Source organism: Garra rufa, chromosome 8 (assembly GCF_049309525.1).
Source record: "Garra rufa chromosome 8, GarRuf1.0, whole genome shotgun sequence".
NCBI classification, from domain to species: domain Eukaryota; kingdom Metazoa; phylum Chordata; class Actinopteri; order Cypriniformes; family Cyprinidae; genus Garra; species Garra rufa.
The window spans coordinates 25,779,190-25,795,854 of record NC_133368.1 but is presented as its reverse complement, the minus strand read 5'-3'; the positions used below and the strand labels follow the sequence as shown (position 1 = coordinate 25,795,854).

General features: G+C 35.6%; 1 protein-coding gene across 1 annotated transcript; it reads left to right on the top strand.

The window, feature by feature from the left end:
• The first annotated feature begins 217 nt into the window (after positions 1–217).
• htr2aa (5-hydroxytryptamine (serotonin) receptor 2A, genome duplicate a) lies at positions 218–11,942 on the top strand. Its single transcript, XM_073846098.1, has 2 exons — positions 218–413; positions 10,282–11,942. The coding sequence occupies exons 1-2, from the start codon at positions 248–250 to the stop codon at positions 11,085–11,087; spliced, it is 972 nt and encodes a 323-aa protein (XP_073702199.1). The 5' UTR covers positions 218–247; the 3' UTR covers positions 11,088–11,942.
• Positions 11,943–16,665: the final 4,723 nt, after the last annotated feature.

Here is a 16,665-nt window from a genome sequence, read left to right as displayed (position 1 = left end):
ACTGTCAGTGATAGTTAATCTCTTGTGCTGTTCTCAAGAGCTCATCACAGTCATGCCTTCCAGTGAAATCACTCAGCTTAGTGGATGAGGCCCATGAAATTATCTCACAGGGTCCATTAGCATGTAACAGAGGAAAGTCAATATTTCTAAAGGCTTTTGTTGTCAGATTTATTCCTTGGGCCTGATTCTCTGGCTGTCTGTCTCTTCTTCAGGTTACTCCTGGCCCCTCCCTGCATCACTGTGTCCCATGTGGATCTACTTGGATGTTCTCTTTTCCACCGCCTCCATTATGCACCTGTGCGCTATCTCCTTGGACCGTTATGTGGCCATCCGTAACCCCATCCGACACAATCGGTCAAACTCACGCTCCCGTGCCCGGGCCAAGATCACGGCCGTGTGGACCATCTCAGCAGGTACACCTGATGCCATCAACATGCGGCATGACATTCTGTTTGATAAGTCATGACTCTGATCTAATGCATATGCATGATAACATTATCTGAACAAAATCCTAGAAAATGTCCCTTATTGGTTTGAGATGACCTTGGCTGTTAAGAGCCGCTTTTAAAACGAAGAGCGTTCCAAAGAGAGTCTTTAAACGCTTATGTTTATGTGTACTTGAATTTGAATTGCTTACGGGACTAGAGAAATCAGTGGCTAATAAACCACCATGCCTTTTGTCATTCACCAGAGGAAAGGTGATTGGCTATTGAATACATAAGTGGGGGAGAGAATTGGGTATCTGTAAATGAGAAGTAAAATTGCAGCAATATTAAGTTATATTATAGATTGGAGCTGAGAGGCAACAATGAGACCTGCAGTAGTGACTGCAGCTTCATCAGTATCCTGCTGATTATGTCAATGGCGCACCACAAGGAAGAAATAATTGAGAAGAGAAAAAAATTGCATAATGGAAAGCTAAAAATTAATGAATTTTACAGGTCTGGGTCATTGAATGCTGAAGTCATGAATATTTCTAGCATGCACAGTGTTATTTCCACATCTCAAATCATGTGTTGTGTTTAATAGCATACTCTGGTGGAAATTACATTTTAAACATTTGTGAAATAAAATGGTTCCATCTTTGCTAAGACTCATTTCTAGCTTGCATTTTATAGATCTTAAAATAGACACAAATAACATTTTCTATCTATCTACCTACCTATAGTTGAGGTCAAAAGTTTACATCCCCCTTTCAGAATCTGCAAAATGTTATTTTACCAAAATAAGAGAGATCACATAAATTCATGTTATTGTTTATTTAGTACTGACCTAAATAAGATATTACACAAAAATAATAGTTGAATTTATAAATGATTTGGTTTTCAAGCATTATTGTGTATTTGAACCCTTTCAAACAATGACTGTATGATTTTGACATCCATCTTTTCACACTGCAGACAACTAAGTGACTCATATGCAACTATTACTGAAGGTTCAAACACTCACTGATGCTTTAGAAGGAAAAACTATGCATTAAGAACCGGGGGTAAAAACTTTTGAACAGAATGGAATTGTGTACTTTTTTCTTATTTTGCCTAAATATCATATTTTTTCATTTAGTACTGGCCTTCAGAGGCTACAACAGGTAGTTACATGTTTCCTAGAAGACAAAATAAGTTAAATTGACCCTGCTCTTCAAATTTAAAAACTTTTCACCCCCATGGTTTTTCCTTCTGAACCATAAGTGAGCATTTGAACCTTCTGTAATAGTTGCATATGAGTCCCTCAGTTGTCCTCAGTGCATAGCCGCGGGAACGTATTTTGAGCAGGGGGGGCTGAGGAACAAAAAAAAATATGGGGGTTGCCAAGAGCGAAGTTGCAAGTAAAAAAAAGTTGCTCTTTTTTTTTTTTTTTATAGCTTCTTTTGTCCACTTTTGGCTTTGGACTAAATGGCTAAATACTACTAAATATAATGTAAAGTAATGAGTGTGCAATACACAGGCTTGGTCCTTTAGTCAGTTTTATAAGGCAGAAATAAAATACATTTATTTCAGCTGAACACGGGACAGCTCTGTGGGAGCGCCGCGCGTTTCCAAGCAGCCGCTGACGAGAACTATTGCTAGACTTCGTCTTCTTTTTGTTGAGTTAGATGTTTGATAAAAGCGAATTTTTCATTGTAGGCTACTACTTTATGAATTATGTTTTAATAATAATGAACAACAAACTGCGTTACAAATTTTATTAACAAAAAACTTCAGTTTCATATTAATTAATATTCATAAATAATAATGATCGAGCCACAAAGGGGAAAATACAAAGACTTTATTTTTTATTTTGCACCAAATCAGTTTATTAGATTTTTTCCCCTTCAAGTTTAATGTTTTATGCATATTAAATCAACTTAAGCATTAGTTTTGATCCACGAAAAGGTACGATAATGTGATATATTATTTGCGGCTGACTCTCTTGCAGTTTCTCGTTTTTTTTTTTTTAAATAGCTAGACATGCTCGTTCATTTTTTATTTGTGTACAGACGCGTTACATGGGACAAATTAAGTCATGGCAACAAATGTTAATATAAAAGTGAGCTTGCAAACTTAAAGGTTTATAAGATAACCATTTGAAATAACACAGTCATAAGCTCAGGCCTGCTTCCTTATACGACCGATCCGCCAGCTCAAGGCTCGGTCTATTTTTATTTTGTTTGGGCTTCAAGAAAAAATCTGAAATGCATTTGTGCCATATTTGCTGGAGTATTTTTTATTTAATTTTTTTTTTTTTTTTTTATTGAAAATCAAAAAATGTACCAATCAAACAGGCTTTAAATTACCCAAAATAGAAATTTCAAAATACACAACCGCAAGTACACAAGGCAGACACAACCGCAAGGTATACACAGTAGCAAACAAATTTGAGTTACAAAATCAAAATAAAAGAATATTACAATAAAATAAATAATGAAAATAAAAAAATGATAAATAAAAAAATATTTAACTGACTTTGCAAAGGGGTTATAAAATATTATAAATCACTAAACTCAGTAAAAAAAAATTAGCTAGTGTATAATAGCCTCATTTGTAAGGTACACAGAGATGAAGTAATAATTTTAAGATCATTAATGAAATGAGGGAAGGAAGGGGCAGTTTTCAAAAAAATCTACATTTGTGAATAAAAAATGTACTACAACAAAGAAGATTGTTAACCAAAAAGTGTTGCGTACTTGCTGGTGTATTTTTAATCTTCAATGATGGATGCAGTGACGTCACGCGGCAATTGTTGTTTATTGTCATTCTGTTTTTTTATTTTATTTTTGTTTTGTTTCTTATTTTTTATGAATTGTAAAGATTATTCGAATTAATAAAAGTAGTTTGTTATTTATTGTTACAAATTTCACATTTATGTATTTTTAACACCGCACCCCCAGCACCCCCATTTTTTCTTTTGCTCCGAGCCAGGGGGTGCTGCAGCACCCTCAGCACCCCTACTTCCCGCGGTAATGCCTCAGTGTGAAAAAATGGATCTCAAAATCATACAGTCATTGTTGGAAAAGGTTCAAAAATACTGAAAAACCAAAGAATTTGTAAGAACTGTAGGATTTCTCTGAAGAGTTGCATTTTACAGATCATAAAATACATCTATATAATATCTATCTAGATAAATAATATCTATCTATCTGTTTGTTTGTTTGTTAAAAGACTTTACTGTTGATAGTTTTTTTTTTTTAAAGTAGCAAAAATAATGAAGGCATGGAAAAAAGTTTTCAGGACATTTTTGGTGTGACCTTCATATAAACGAAGAAAAAGAAATCTATTAGCTTTAATAAAAAGCAACCTCTGCTGTGCCTGAAGTTGAAGAAACGTACAAGCTCTGATTAAAATATCCCTGATATTCTTCAAAATGACCTCAGACCAGCTCTGTTGTTCGATCTGCATGCAGGACAGACAGAAAAGGATATTATGAGCAGAAAATGTAATAAAGTGAATGCCACAATGCCATTTACATCCCAGTAATGCAAAAAGAAAAACATAACAGTCTAATGAAACACATTTATAATGCAAAGCCAATATAACTACAGTCAATAGAGACCGATATAGAACTAAAATATCAGCACTAATAAAGTGGTTTAACTGTGCTGGTACACTTTTGGATACATCTTCAGTTCCCAGAACTCCAGTCTTAAGCCTCAGTGAGCTTTAGAGTAGTCAAAGAGCAGAGAGTTAGTGCTGCTTTAAAGCAAAGAAGACTTTCAGATGGTAATTATGTGTCGTTTTGGGATCAAAGTAGATCTACCAACATTTCAGCGATTAGGGCTCTTTGAGCATGAGTCAGATGCTTTTCAAAAAACAGCAAGTCTGGTTGTTAAAACAAAAAAGTGCTTTTGTAATTATCAGTCGAGAAGCCGATTAGCACCAAGATAGCATAAACACGCAAAATTTGAATAGTTTTGACATGGTAGGTGTTATTTTTCCTGCGTATGAGAATCCATTTATCCAAGTATTTGTAATGCAAACAAAACAGATCAGCCTTATCCCCCTTCCTCTTGATGATAAACAGCTCTCAGTCTGCTTTAAGGTAAGACACTTCAGACAAAACAGAGTTTGTTTTTGGAGTTTGAAACAGCTTGCCAAAGTGAGGTTTCCAGAAAACTTTATTCGTGCTACCATTGGTCCGTGACGATTACCTCATAGGAGATGTGCGCGGAGGCTTTGCCCCCTTTCATGCGGAACTCTTTTCCGCAGTGTTGCCAAGTCTACGGTTTTCCCACAGAATTGGACTACTTTTACACTGTTGCCGTGGATTGTTTTATGTCCGCGGGTTGAAGCGACCGCAATAACGTGGAATGCGAATTTTACCAAGGGAACCCCATCAAATACGTGTATTTCACCCTGCGGAATGTGATTTTTAACAGTGGAACACTTTCAAAACGCTAGTTTTGAGTAGAGATTGGGCGGGTTTTGTTGTAAAAACCTGGCAACCCTATTTTTTTTTTGGGTTCATTTCGTCTGTTGAGTCCTTGGAGGCGAAATGAACAAAGGGTAAATGTGGGTAAATGAACAAAGTGGAGAGCCATTTTATAGTAGCAAATAAAGTTGTGCTTTTGATGAAATAGACACTGACACAGATTTTCATGTTTAATACTGCTGATTGCTTTTAGGCAATATATTAAATAAAGTTCCATGTAAATACACGTGATGTAAATTAACAGAAGTGCAGATCAGATGCTTTTAATAAAAAAAAATGCTTGCTGTTTTCTCCAATTTTGTTGTGTTTTGTTGCTTTCATCAGACTGTTGATCATTTGGGATGTTTGCTAACAGTATAGCACTGCTCACGTATTTCAAACTAGTTTTTACCCCTAAACAAAGAACGAAAAAGAACTGCAAAGGCTGCAGTACGTGCCTCTGAAGTTGAGATATCTGGCTCAGTGAACGAGAAAAAAAAAACATGTACAAAAAGTATGTATTTCAATTGAAATCTACAGAGACAGATAGAGCGGAATAAAACAAATACTTGTATTTTAACAATGTGTATTTTGGCTTCTCCACTTGTCTGAAAGAAGACATCTTATGTAATCATTACAGGCTGAAATCTCAAAACTGACTAGTGCTTGAAAAAACAATGGTTTTGGTTGGATTTCAGTTTGTTCTTCAATTTCGCTTTATGTATATCGGGGCCTGAGTCCATTGTTTAAATTTCTGTTTTGGAAAGACATGCAAATCAGAGCATATTTAATAAGGTTATGTCTTATCTAGATCTTTAAACATAACATTTCAGAAAACTGTAATGCAAAACAATTGTCTTAATGTACTGTGATTAATTGACAAATTTATGGTGACATCTGTTAGACAAAATATTTTACCCGTTTTACCTTTGGTGTCTTGCCCTATAGGATTAGTTCACTCCTGAATGAAAATTTCCTGATAATCTACTCACCCCCATGTCATCCAAGATGTTCATGTCTTTCTTTCTCAGTACAGTGGATTTCAATGGGGATCAACGGTTGAAGATACAAATTGAAGTTTCAATGCAGCTTCAAAGGGCTCTACATGATCCCAGCCGAGGAATAAGGGTCTTAGGTTTAATTAAAATTTGTATACTTTTTAACCACGACTTCATGCATTAGGTAATCACGTTGGAAAGGTCACGTTCGCTTTGTAAACACTGAATACTTTTGCCTACATCATGCGTGACCTTTCCAGCGTGACTAAGTATTGCGTGAGGTTGTGGACGCAGAACTAGTGCAAGATGAGCATTTGTGGTTAAAAAGTATACAAATTAGATTTTTTTTTTAGAAAAAAAATTACAGATGTTTCACTAGATAAGACCATTATTTCTCATCTGGGATCGCTAGAGCCCTTTGAAGCTGCATTGAAACTACAATTTGGACCTTCAACTGTTGATCACCATTGAAGTCCATTATATGGAAAAAAGTTCTAGAATGCTTTCCTCAAAAACCTTTCTTTTCGACTGAAGAAATAAATAAATGACATCTCGAATGACACAGGGGTGAGTAAATTATCAGGAAATTTGAATTTTGGAGTGAACTAATCCTTCAAATGTCAGTCAGCACATCACATCTATTACTGAGATGATTGTGAATAAATCCATTGTGAAGATGCAACCCAGAGGTTGAGAGCTGTCAGTGGATTTGAGTAAAGCACCATCACAACTTACATTATAATGCTGCTTTTCTAGCTTTCAACTCTGTTTACTCTTATCTCCAGGAAAGGATGAGAAATGTGATGCCAGAGGAGGTTGATAGTGAGCAAGATAAAGTAACCCCACTTTAAACTCAGTTTTGAAGGAGAAACCTTACCGATATATATTTTTTAATCTCCTCATCCTCCTCTCAGATTTTGAAAGGCGGCGACATCCATTTTTTCCCACTCTGCGGTTCTTATCATAGTCATCCAAGGCCTGCAGTTATCCGTAGATGCACAGCCAATGCCAGGCGCATCGTCCGGAAGCACAGGGTCCATCATGGCACCCCCCCACCCGCCCGTCCTTACCAGCTCGGTTTCCCCCCAACAAACCCCAGAGATCAGACACGATTTGCAGAGATTTACTGTTGCCATGGAAATGTCTTATCACCATGGCAGTTTCACTGAAAGTTTGTCCTTGAGCGATACGAGCTTTCCATTTGCAAGATGCCAGCGGAAATGAGAAGTATATCATATACAACATTATACAGGCTGAGCGCTAATGGTTGTAAATAGCTGTGCTATTGAAGTTACGCCTCAAACCGTTGTAGGCGATGACAGAAAAAAAGTCTCATCAATTACTGTGAAGTGACTCAAAGGCATGTGACAAAGACAGACATTTTTGCTGCCTGAGCATAAGCAATGTGTCTCAGTAAGTAGAATAATATGAGCCTGTCCTTGAGCAAGAGATCCATCAATCACAGGGGTTCCCATTGAGCCGCCCAGCATGTTTTTAATAAATATACGCCACCTGCGCTCTCAGTTTAAAACAGTTTAATGATTTGTAAATAAATTATGTAGTAGTGCTTGAAACAATTAGTGAAAAGTGTTTACACATGATCACGAGCCAAGAGCTGTTTGAAGCATTGAAACATGATGTGATGAATGAATATCAGACAGAATGTACTGTTTAACTGTTGTTTGTGTACAACGTGTGTTTTCCTTAGAAATAAGAAATTGTTTATAGACTAATACTTTTCTTAGCCAGCTTTTTCTTGTCCTAATGAATGTATGGCTTGTTATCTTCAAAATGATATGTAACCCACACTTTTCTATCATTTACTGGAGAAAAAAAACTCAGAGCAGAATTAAATGTCAAATTTTCAAAACACATTATCAGAATAAAAACAAATTGCATGTTAATGTGTCATCTATGAAAGTGCTATTATAGCGGTTCTATTAATTAGGCTGTTAATTAATAACAATATTGGTAATGATGATGATTAATGAAAATTAATCCCATTTGTGATAAACTTCATTCTTGTGTTTGATTTATACAAAAATGATCAATTAAGAGAATCTATTTTCATCATTTACTGATAAAAAAAAAATCACAGAACTAGGGCTGTCACAATTCCTTGATTCAATTCCTTGATTGAATTTTGTCTGTGTCAAGTAAAATACCAGAAGTGGTGCATTCCACGGACGAGAATCCACAAAACACATTATTAGACCGTTTCCAGGGCTGAATGATAAATTAAGCCTATTTAAAAATCATAATAAAGCATAATGCTATTGTGAATTCACTATGATTCACTAAATCATTTATAAACCTATGCAAACAGGAGAATACATTAATATCTCTCATAATATGCTAAATGTTTATCATGATTTCAAAATAAAAGCTCAAACCCTCACTCTGAGTTTACACGTTTTGATGTCCACATATTCAAGAAGTTACAGTGGCTGTAGCATTTCTTTCGTAAAGAAATAGCTAAATATTAAAGATTAAGTGGACATTTGACTTAAATGTTGAACAAGGATTAAATTGCGGCCGTTGACACCCTCTGCAATAATTTGTTACAATGCGTAATGTACGCTAGCTCTGTTGTTTATAATACATTATGTATTTTAAAAGTTTTGTTCAGTAAACCCATGTGATTACTTGCTTTTAATACTTTATTTGAATTAACTGATATTGCCTCATTGCTATTATATATGCATTTTAAGTTATTTTAAAGACTACTGTTCACTTGGGTTTATTTTTATTACTACAAAAATAAATAAACAAATAAATATGTACATTCTGCCGCTCAAAAGTTTGGGGTCAGTAAGATTTTAATGTTCTTAAAAAAGTCTCTTATGCTCATCAAAGCTCCATTTATTTGTTTAAAAATACATAAAAAGTAATATTATGAAATATTATTGCAATTCAAAATAACTTATTAAAATACTTTCAAATATAATTTATTTCTGTGACGCAAAGCTGAATTTTCATCAGCCATTACTCCAGTCTTCAGTGTCACATGATCCTTCAGAAATCATTCTAATATGCAGCTTTATTACTTTTATTATCCATGTTGGAAAGAGTTGTGCTGCTTAATATTTTTTTAGAACCTGTGATACTTTTTTCAGGATTCTTTGATGAATTAAAAGTTAAAAAGCACAGCATTTATTCAAAATAGAAATCTTTTCTAACAGTATAAGTCTTAACTATCACTTTTTATCAATTTAACACATCCTTGCTGAATAAAAGTAATAATTTCTTTCAAAAAGGGAAAAAAATGACTGGCCCAAACTTTGTTCTTTTTAATGTTTTATTTATCAAAGAATCCTGAAAAAAGTATTGCAGGTTCCAAAAACTTTTTAAGCAGCACAACTGTTTCCAACATTGATAATAAATCAGAATATTAGAATGATTTCTGAAGGATCATGTGACACTGAAGACTGGAGTAATGATGCTGAAAATTCAGCTTTGCATCACAGGAATAAATTATATTTTAAAATATATAAAAATAGAAAACCACAATTCTAAATTGCATTAACATTTCACAATATTACAGTTTGTTTCTGTGTTTTTAATCAAATAAACGCAACCTTAATGAGCAGAAAAGTCTCAGTGTATGTATGTATGTGTGTGTATATATATATATATATATATATATATATATATATATATATATATACACACATATATATTTATTTTTTCCAACCGATTACTCGATTACCAAAATAATTGTTAGTGACAGCCCTACACAGAACAAAATAAAAGGACTATATTGACACATTTTCAAAATAAAAATGGATGAAATTGATGTTAACATGTTATCTATGAAAGCAATACTAAAATGACCCATAACAAAACCATTCTTTTTGATACCTTATGTTGTTTATTATTATTAAAGCTGTTAATTAAGTGTAAAATTGGTTTATTATTACTATTATAATAATTGAGTATTATTATTCACAGTGAAGCTAATTTTCTCAATTTCTGAATTCTCAATTAAGAGGGTCTTCCTTTCCATCATTTAGTGATAAAAAAAATCACAGAACAGAATGAAACAGTTATGTAAGACTTTCTAATTGTATTAACACCATTAAAAAGAAGAATGAATTGCATGCTAATTTGTAATTTATGAAAGTGTATTATTTATAGCACTGCTTGAGCTATGATTCATTAATGTCTGCTTGTACAAATGAACTGCTAAAAGGACACAAATAGAACAGCTGCATATGTCACAGACAAACTGCAGGTCACAAAACTTTGCTGCTTTTGTGTTTGTGCGAAATAAGCAACTGTCATCATTTCTCCTCTGTTGCTTTGTTTCTATGCCACCTTGTTTTTTGGTCTGTCACAATTTCTGCAGACTAAACTAAACTAGAAATGCACTTTCTTTTTTCCCCCTGTCTTTCTGCAGGCATCTCCATGCCAATCCCAGTGCTGGGTCTGCGCGATCACACCAAAGTTTTCAAGGATGGCAGCTGCCTATTGACTGACAACTCTTTTGTGCTGATTGGGTCCTTTGTGGCTTTCTTTGTGCCACTGACCATTATGGTGGTGACCTACTTCCTGACTATCAGTGCGCTGCAGAGTGAGGCTACGCTCTGCCTTGACCAGTTGGTGCCCAGGCCCAAATGGAGCGCGGGATTCACTCTCAACTTCCTCCCTGGACCCTCATTCTCGCCCTCAGAGAAAAAACTGTTTTTACGGCGCTCGTTGAGTCGTGAGCCGGGGGCAGAGTCGGGGGTCGTGACGCCACCTTTCGGACGGCACACGGTGCAGTCCATCAGCAACGAGCAAAAAGCCTCCAAAGTTCTGGGCGTGGTCTTCTTCCTGTTCGTGGTCATGTGGTGTCCGTTTTTCATCACCAACGTTTTAGCGGTGGTTTGCGAGCCAGCCACGTGCGATGCAGACGTGATGAACGGACTGTTGAATGTGTTTGTGTGGGTCGGTTACCTTTCCTCCGCCGTTAACCCGCTGGTTTACACGCTCTTCAACAAGACTTACCGCTCGGCTTTTGCCAGGTACATCCGATGCCAGTTTCATGAGGAGAAGAAACCGCTACAACTAATTCTGGTCAACACCATTCCACCGCTGGCCTATCAGTCCACACACCTGCCGCTCACTGGATCAATAGGCAATGGGGATTTCTCTCTGCCCCTTCCCAATAAAAACCACCATCTGTCCAAAAGCAGCAAAAATGAGAGTGTTAGCTGCTTGTGAATTCACTCACAAAATGCCAGCCGTAACCCTGGATTTTCTTCTGGGTTTTATGCTTGGCATTCTCTCCGTCTTACCTCTACAGAAATCAGCTCAGATTGGTCTGAAGTATTAGTATTCAAAGCCCAGCTGCATCTATGAACGAACAGCTTCATGGTCCATGACTTTATCGCAGGGTACTGATACATCAAAAGACCTTCGTCTGACCGGGATCCATCCTGACCATAAATGTCAGTTGAATCAACGTGATAAAACTTCTCTGCTTATAAAAATTGTATATAAGTGTTAAGTCAGAGTTTCGGTTTGATGTCAAAACTTTACGTTTTTTATGTAGCACTTTATATGCCAGAGAGTGAAGTCTAAGTTCTTGGAAGATCTGCAGTGTTTTGTTTACAGCGTCTGTTTTTTGAAAACAAGTGTGGATAAAAGTTGTGATGTGACTAGAGTTTTTGTACTGCGCCAAATGATTGAGATGCTGAAGCCTCATTCGTATAAGTTGACGTTTGTGCTGCTGGTTTATCTTTTTAGCACACATTTGTATTCAATGAATCCAGACACAAAAGCAGGTTTTTGGAGCTACACCTTTACCTTTAAGTGTCTATGGTTAAAGAATAAGTACCACTTTTATTTTATTATAAAAAGTGGCATTTTTCAGTTATTCCTCTTATTTTTATGGATACGAACTAAAAGATCCCTATAGAAGCCAGTTTTTACCTCAGAGTAATATAAAAAGGCAATTGTGAGATGAAGTTTAAAATAAGAAATAAAATCACATTGTGAAATATGAAGCTACACTACAGTTGGCGTGACTGATATTTTTTATGTATTTGAAAGTCTTATGGTGTGTTCACATAAACGCAAATTTAATTATTCGCACAAGTAGATTGCATACAAAGTCAATGCAAAGATGCAAACAGAGGCAAATTCACGTCGGGTGGTATGAATGACGCGAAATGTTTGATACGTTTGCCGCGAAACTGCAATATTCGCCTCAGTTGCACCTTCCGTGCAAAATAAAAATTTTTAACCTGAGCAGAAAATTCACATGACTCGTTCTCGCAAAAGCCAATCAGCGAAAGGCTTATTGACATGTTCAGATGTATCAGAAAATGGAAGTGAGCATTACTGTAGCCTGAAATTGATTGTATAGGTATCTAGAGCATACAGTATAAAACAGTTAAAATCAGTTGTAGTTGTAGTTTATTAGCATGGCTACAGAGATGCTGCTATCAATATAAAAAAATAAAGTCAGTGTATATACAGTAGTAAAATGTAAGGCACACATTAATTCAGGATTAATACTCATCCACCTCTGGATGGTAGTGTAAAGCCAGACACGTCAGCATTTGGCTTTCCGGTGTATTTGGGACTTCCACAACAGGTACAAAGCAGCATGTAGTTATCTCCAACATAGTTGATCGTGCAATGTTGTTATTCACGCGAGTCACGCAAAAAACTTTCTGCGAGTAATCTACAGCGATTGATGTAATGAGCATATTCGCTTCGCGTTTGGTGTGAACACACCATTATGCTGTGTGTACACCAAACACGAAGCGAATATTCTCATCGCATTATTGCTCTAGATTACTTGCGGGATGATTTTTGTATCACTCGCAAGAATAAATTCATTGCATAATGCTTTCCTCCATTTTCCAATATGGAAGTCCAAATGGTTTACGTGAATTTTAACACATCACCAACATGTAAAATCTGCATATTATATGGGTATTTTATGTGTTAAATACGTGTTTTTTTGCAAGTATTAAACTTGCAGATTTTTCACACATAAAGAACATGTATATATTTTATGTTGTTGACGTGTTAAAATGTAAGTGTTTTTAAACCTACTGGCCTTCCATATTTCTGATATAACCGGTTCTGTCAAAATAGATGTTTCAATAAGTTCTTTACTGATTGGCTTGCACGACAACGTGTCATGTGAACTTTCTGCTCGAGTTGAAATTTTTCAACTTACATGGAAGATACCATACCGCGCATTTGTCACCCAGTGCGAATCCACATCTATTCATATCTTTGCATTGACTTTGTATGTATTCTTGCACGAATTATATAATTTGCTTTTGGTGTGCACTCACCATTATGATCACCAAGGCTGCATTTATTTGATCAAAATACAGTGAAATGACTAATAACTGTTTTCTATTGTGATGTATTTTGAATGTTATTTATTCCTGTGGTGGCAGAGCTAAACGTTCAGCATCCATTACTATAGCCTTCAGTGTCATATAATCCTTCAGAAATTGTTCAGATATGCTGATTTGGTGATCAAGACATAATTCTTATCATTAACAGTGTTGAAACAGTTGCTGCGTAATACTGTTATGGAAACCGTTCATTTTTCAGTGTTCTTTAATAATTAGGAAGTTCAGAAGAACATCATTTATTTAAAATAGAAAATATAAATGTCTTTACTGTCGTTTTACGTCTATTTAAAGCATCGTTGCTAAATGAAAAGTATCAATTTCTTAAAAAAAAATATGTAGTGTATACAGTATACATGGTAGTGTATAAATCGACAGTTGTTGCAAAATCACTCTGTGAGAAATAAAGTCACAATTACTTTCCTATTTTTCTCTGAGGTGGAAATGGGCTTCCATAGAAACCTTCTTAAATAATTCTTTTGAAAAGGCTACAATCCATATAAAAAGCATGCTGTTTGACCAGTATTTTTCTAGTGGTAAACATCATAGCTATTTTGGTCTACCAGCTGGACAAGCCTAAAAACCAGAGGAAACCAGCAGAAACCAGCCTAGCGCAGTATGAAAGGTCTGAGCTGTTCTTTTTTAAAAGGGAAGTTAGTATCTGCTTTTTCACCTTGTCAAAAACAATTTCTGAGGCATTTTGTGTTTGAGTTGCACATATTGTTCAGAAAGTGGCAGTATTCAAACCCAACACTTACCTTTGTCAGATTTGAAGTTCTTTGAAAACATGCTTTTAAGAACACCTGTAAGTTTTTGGTTTTGAAAATGTACCTCTAGATTCAGGGTTCCATGGCAACACGACGGGTTCAAATCTCAGCACCTTGTGAAAACCTCTGATCTGTTTTCTGATTCCATTTCCAGTGTCTGAATTGACAGCGGTGTTGTTGTTGTTGTTATGGTGATGGTCATAAACTTGTTTGCAGACATTGAATGACTCATCTCTGTTTCATCCTTCTGAGAGGATAATTATGCCAGGTATATATGTGTATGTGTGCAGTATTTAGCCACCCTCATTCCAGTACATCAAAAATATATTAGGCAGCCTGACAGCGAGAGCTGTAGATAAACATGTGTACTCAGTGTTCCAGAGAACATTGTTTTTGTGCGAGTCTCTGTATTTATCAAGTCCACCGCTTGTCCAGAATTTGGCTCTGTTGTGGTTGCCCATGACAGTAAAAGCATGAAGTTACATTAAGCCACACTGCACATGAATAACTCAAGGTTACTCAATAAATGAATGTAGAAGCTGCACATTTTAAATGAGGACAATGGAGCTGTTCAGTTCAGTTTGTAGCACTAAAATACAAGAACTAGTATTTTCATAAAACCAGGGTATAATGACACAAAAGCAAAAACTGCTATTCTACAACCTCATACAAAAATCCCAAGAGAACACATTGTGAATTAGCCTTCTGGTTGGCCTAGATAGAGTAAAACAGCTTGTACTGTCCTTTCAACATAACTACCCTGTACTTCTGACTGCTAAAACTAAATAGTAAGAGCTGAATATGTGCCAGAGATTCCATTAAATGTCACAAGAGCATCAAAGTGAAGAGCTCAGACTCTATTATCACTATTCTACACTAGATTTTGGACATTACATTGAGCTGAAGCAGAAGTGGACACAGAAAGTATTTCCATTATACCGGGTCTCCCCTGAGTCACTAAAGGAAATCATGAATATGAATGAATGTTTTTTACACTGTAAAACAATCAGTTGTGAGAAAAAGTCATGTTCCATCAGCCGCAGGGTGATTTGCCAATTACCCGCAGGCTCAGGCCAGCTGCCGGAATCATCACAATATGTTTGCAGTCGCGTGAGAAACTGTGTGAGGGGAAAAATGTTACATAAACAAATGCATGAGGGAAAAAAAGTGTTCTGATTTGAAATGACTACTATACTGATTTGTTCAGTATTGTAGATAGCTTTCTGCAATATAGAAATATTAATTTAATAATGCAAAATAATGAGCAAAAATTTAGAATAAATAAAACTAGTTATACTATACTATTAGTTAAGTACACAGTATACAAATGAACTAAAATGGCCCATAAATTCAAGAAATGCGTCATTTAGCACATTTAATTGCATTACGGCTGTTGCGATTAAAAAATTACATTTAGATTCACACACACTACATCAGATTGCTTTTACGCATTGTTTTGTGCAGCAGTTAGCCTTATAACCAATCAAATGTGTTTCTGTTGAATTTAGAAATGCATTGGCCAACCAGAGGCGCTTAGATTAGTTAGCACTGAAAATGCTGGAGCTGTTGATGAGCCCGCACACTCGCGAATTCCTTCATTATTAACGACACAGTGCAGATATAAAGTAAATAAAAGATTAATTTCGTAGCTTCAGTGATTATAGCGGGAGTTTTTGCCTAACTTGTGCTAGACTAGACTAATGTCATGGATCAATATGTTTGTCTGTGAAGCCAGAATGTGACGTGCCCAAAATTAAACAAAAATGTTTGTTATTGTTGTTTTTTTAACTCATATTAATAATTAGTATATTATAAAGAGCAATAATCTACATTAATGATTTTTGTCATAATAATGCAGCCCTATGAGCTCTATAATTTAAATACAATTTGAAACGGTCTATTATTGACAACAGTTTAAAAATATTGATTAAAGTAACTGGGTAAATGTGAGTATTTGACATTAAAAACAATAAAGTATGATGATTATTATAAGCAGTGTTGGGGAAAGTTACTTTTAAAAGTAATGCATTACAATATTGCGTTACTCCCTAAAAAATAACTAATTCTGTTACGTTACTTTTTATGGAATTATGGAATACAATTACATAACTCGCATTACTTGTAATGCTTTACCCTCAACACTGATTATGACTGTGTTTTAGTGCCACGTAAAAATTACAAGATTAAAGTCATAATATTTTGAGAATAAAGTCGAAATATTTGGAGAATAAAGCTAAAGTTGCGAGAATAAATAAGCACAAAGCTTATTGCTATTATTGGGGGGCTGGTGCAAATAATAAATGCAGAAGACATAAAATATTATTTCCAAGCATTAGCATACTGTCCCTGCGGATATATGACACATGTTATCATTTCTGCTAATAATCCCACATATATTCAAATAAATTCCAAAGGCCTGGCAACTTTTCCTGGTGCTCCCAATCCGGGCCATTTGAATGCACAATATAGGCCAGGGATCACCAAATCTGGACCTCGAGATCCATTTTCCTGCAGAGTTTAGCTCTTACCCTAATCAAACACACCTGAGCATGCTAATCAAGGTCTTCAGGATCATTAGAGAATAACAGGTAGGTGAGTGTGATCAGGGTTGGAGCTAAACTCTGCAGCGCATTGGACCTCCAGGGTAAGATT

Excerpts from the sequence above, each read along its gene's own strand:
- htr2aa (XM_073846098.1), top strand. The coding sequence starts at position 248 with ATGTGGATCTACTTGGATGTTCTCTTTTCCACCGCCTCCATTATGCAC. Across the intron at positions 414-10,281 it reads CGTGTGGACCATCTCAGCAG|GCATCTCCATGCCAATCCCA; the intron begins GTACACCTGATG and ends GTCTTTCTGCAG.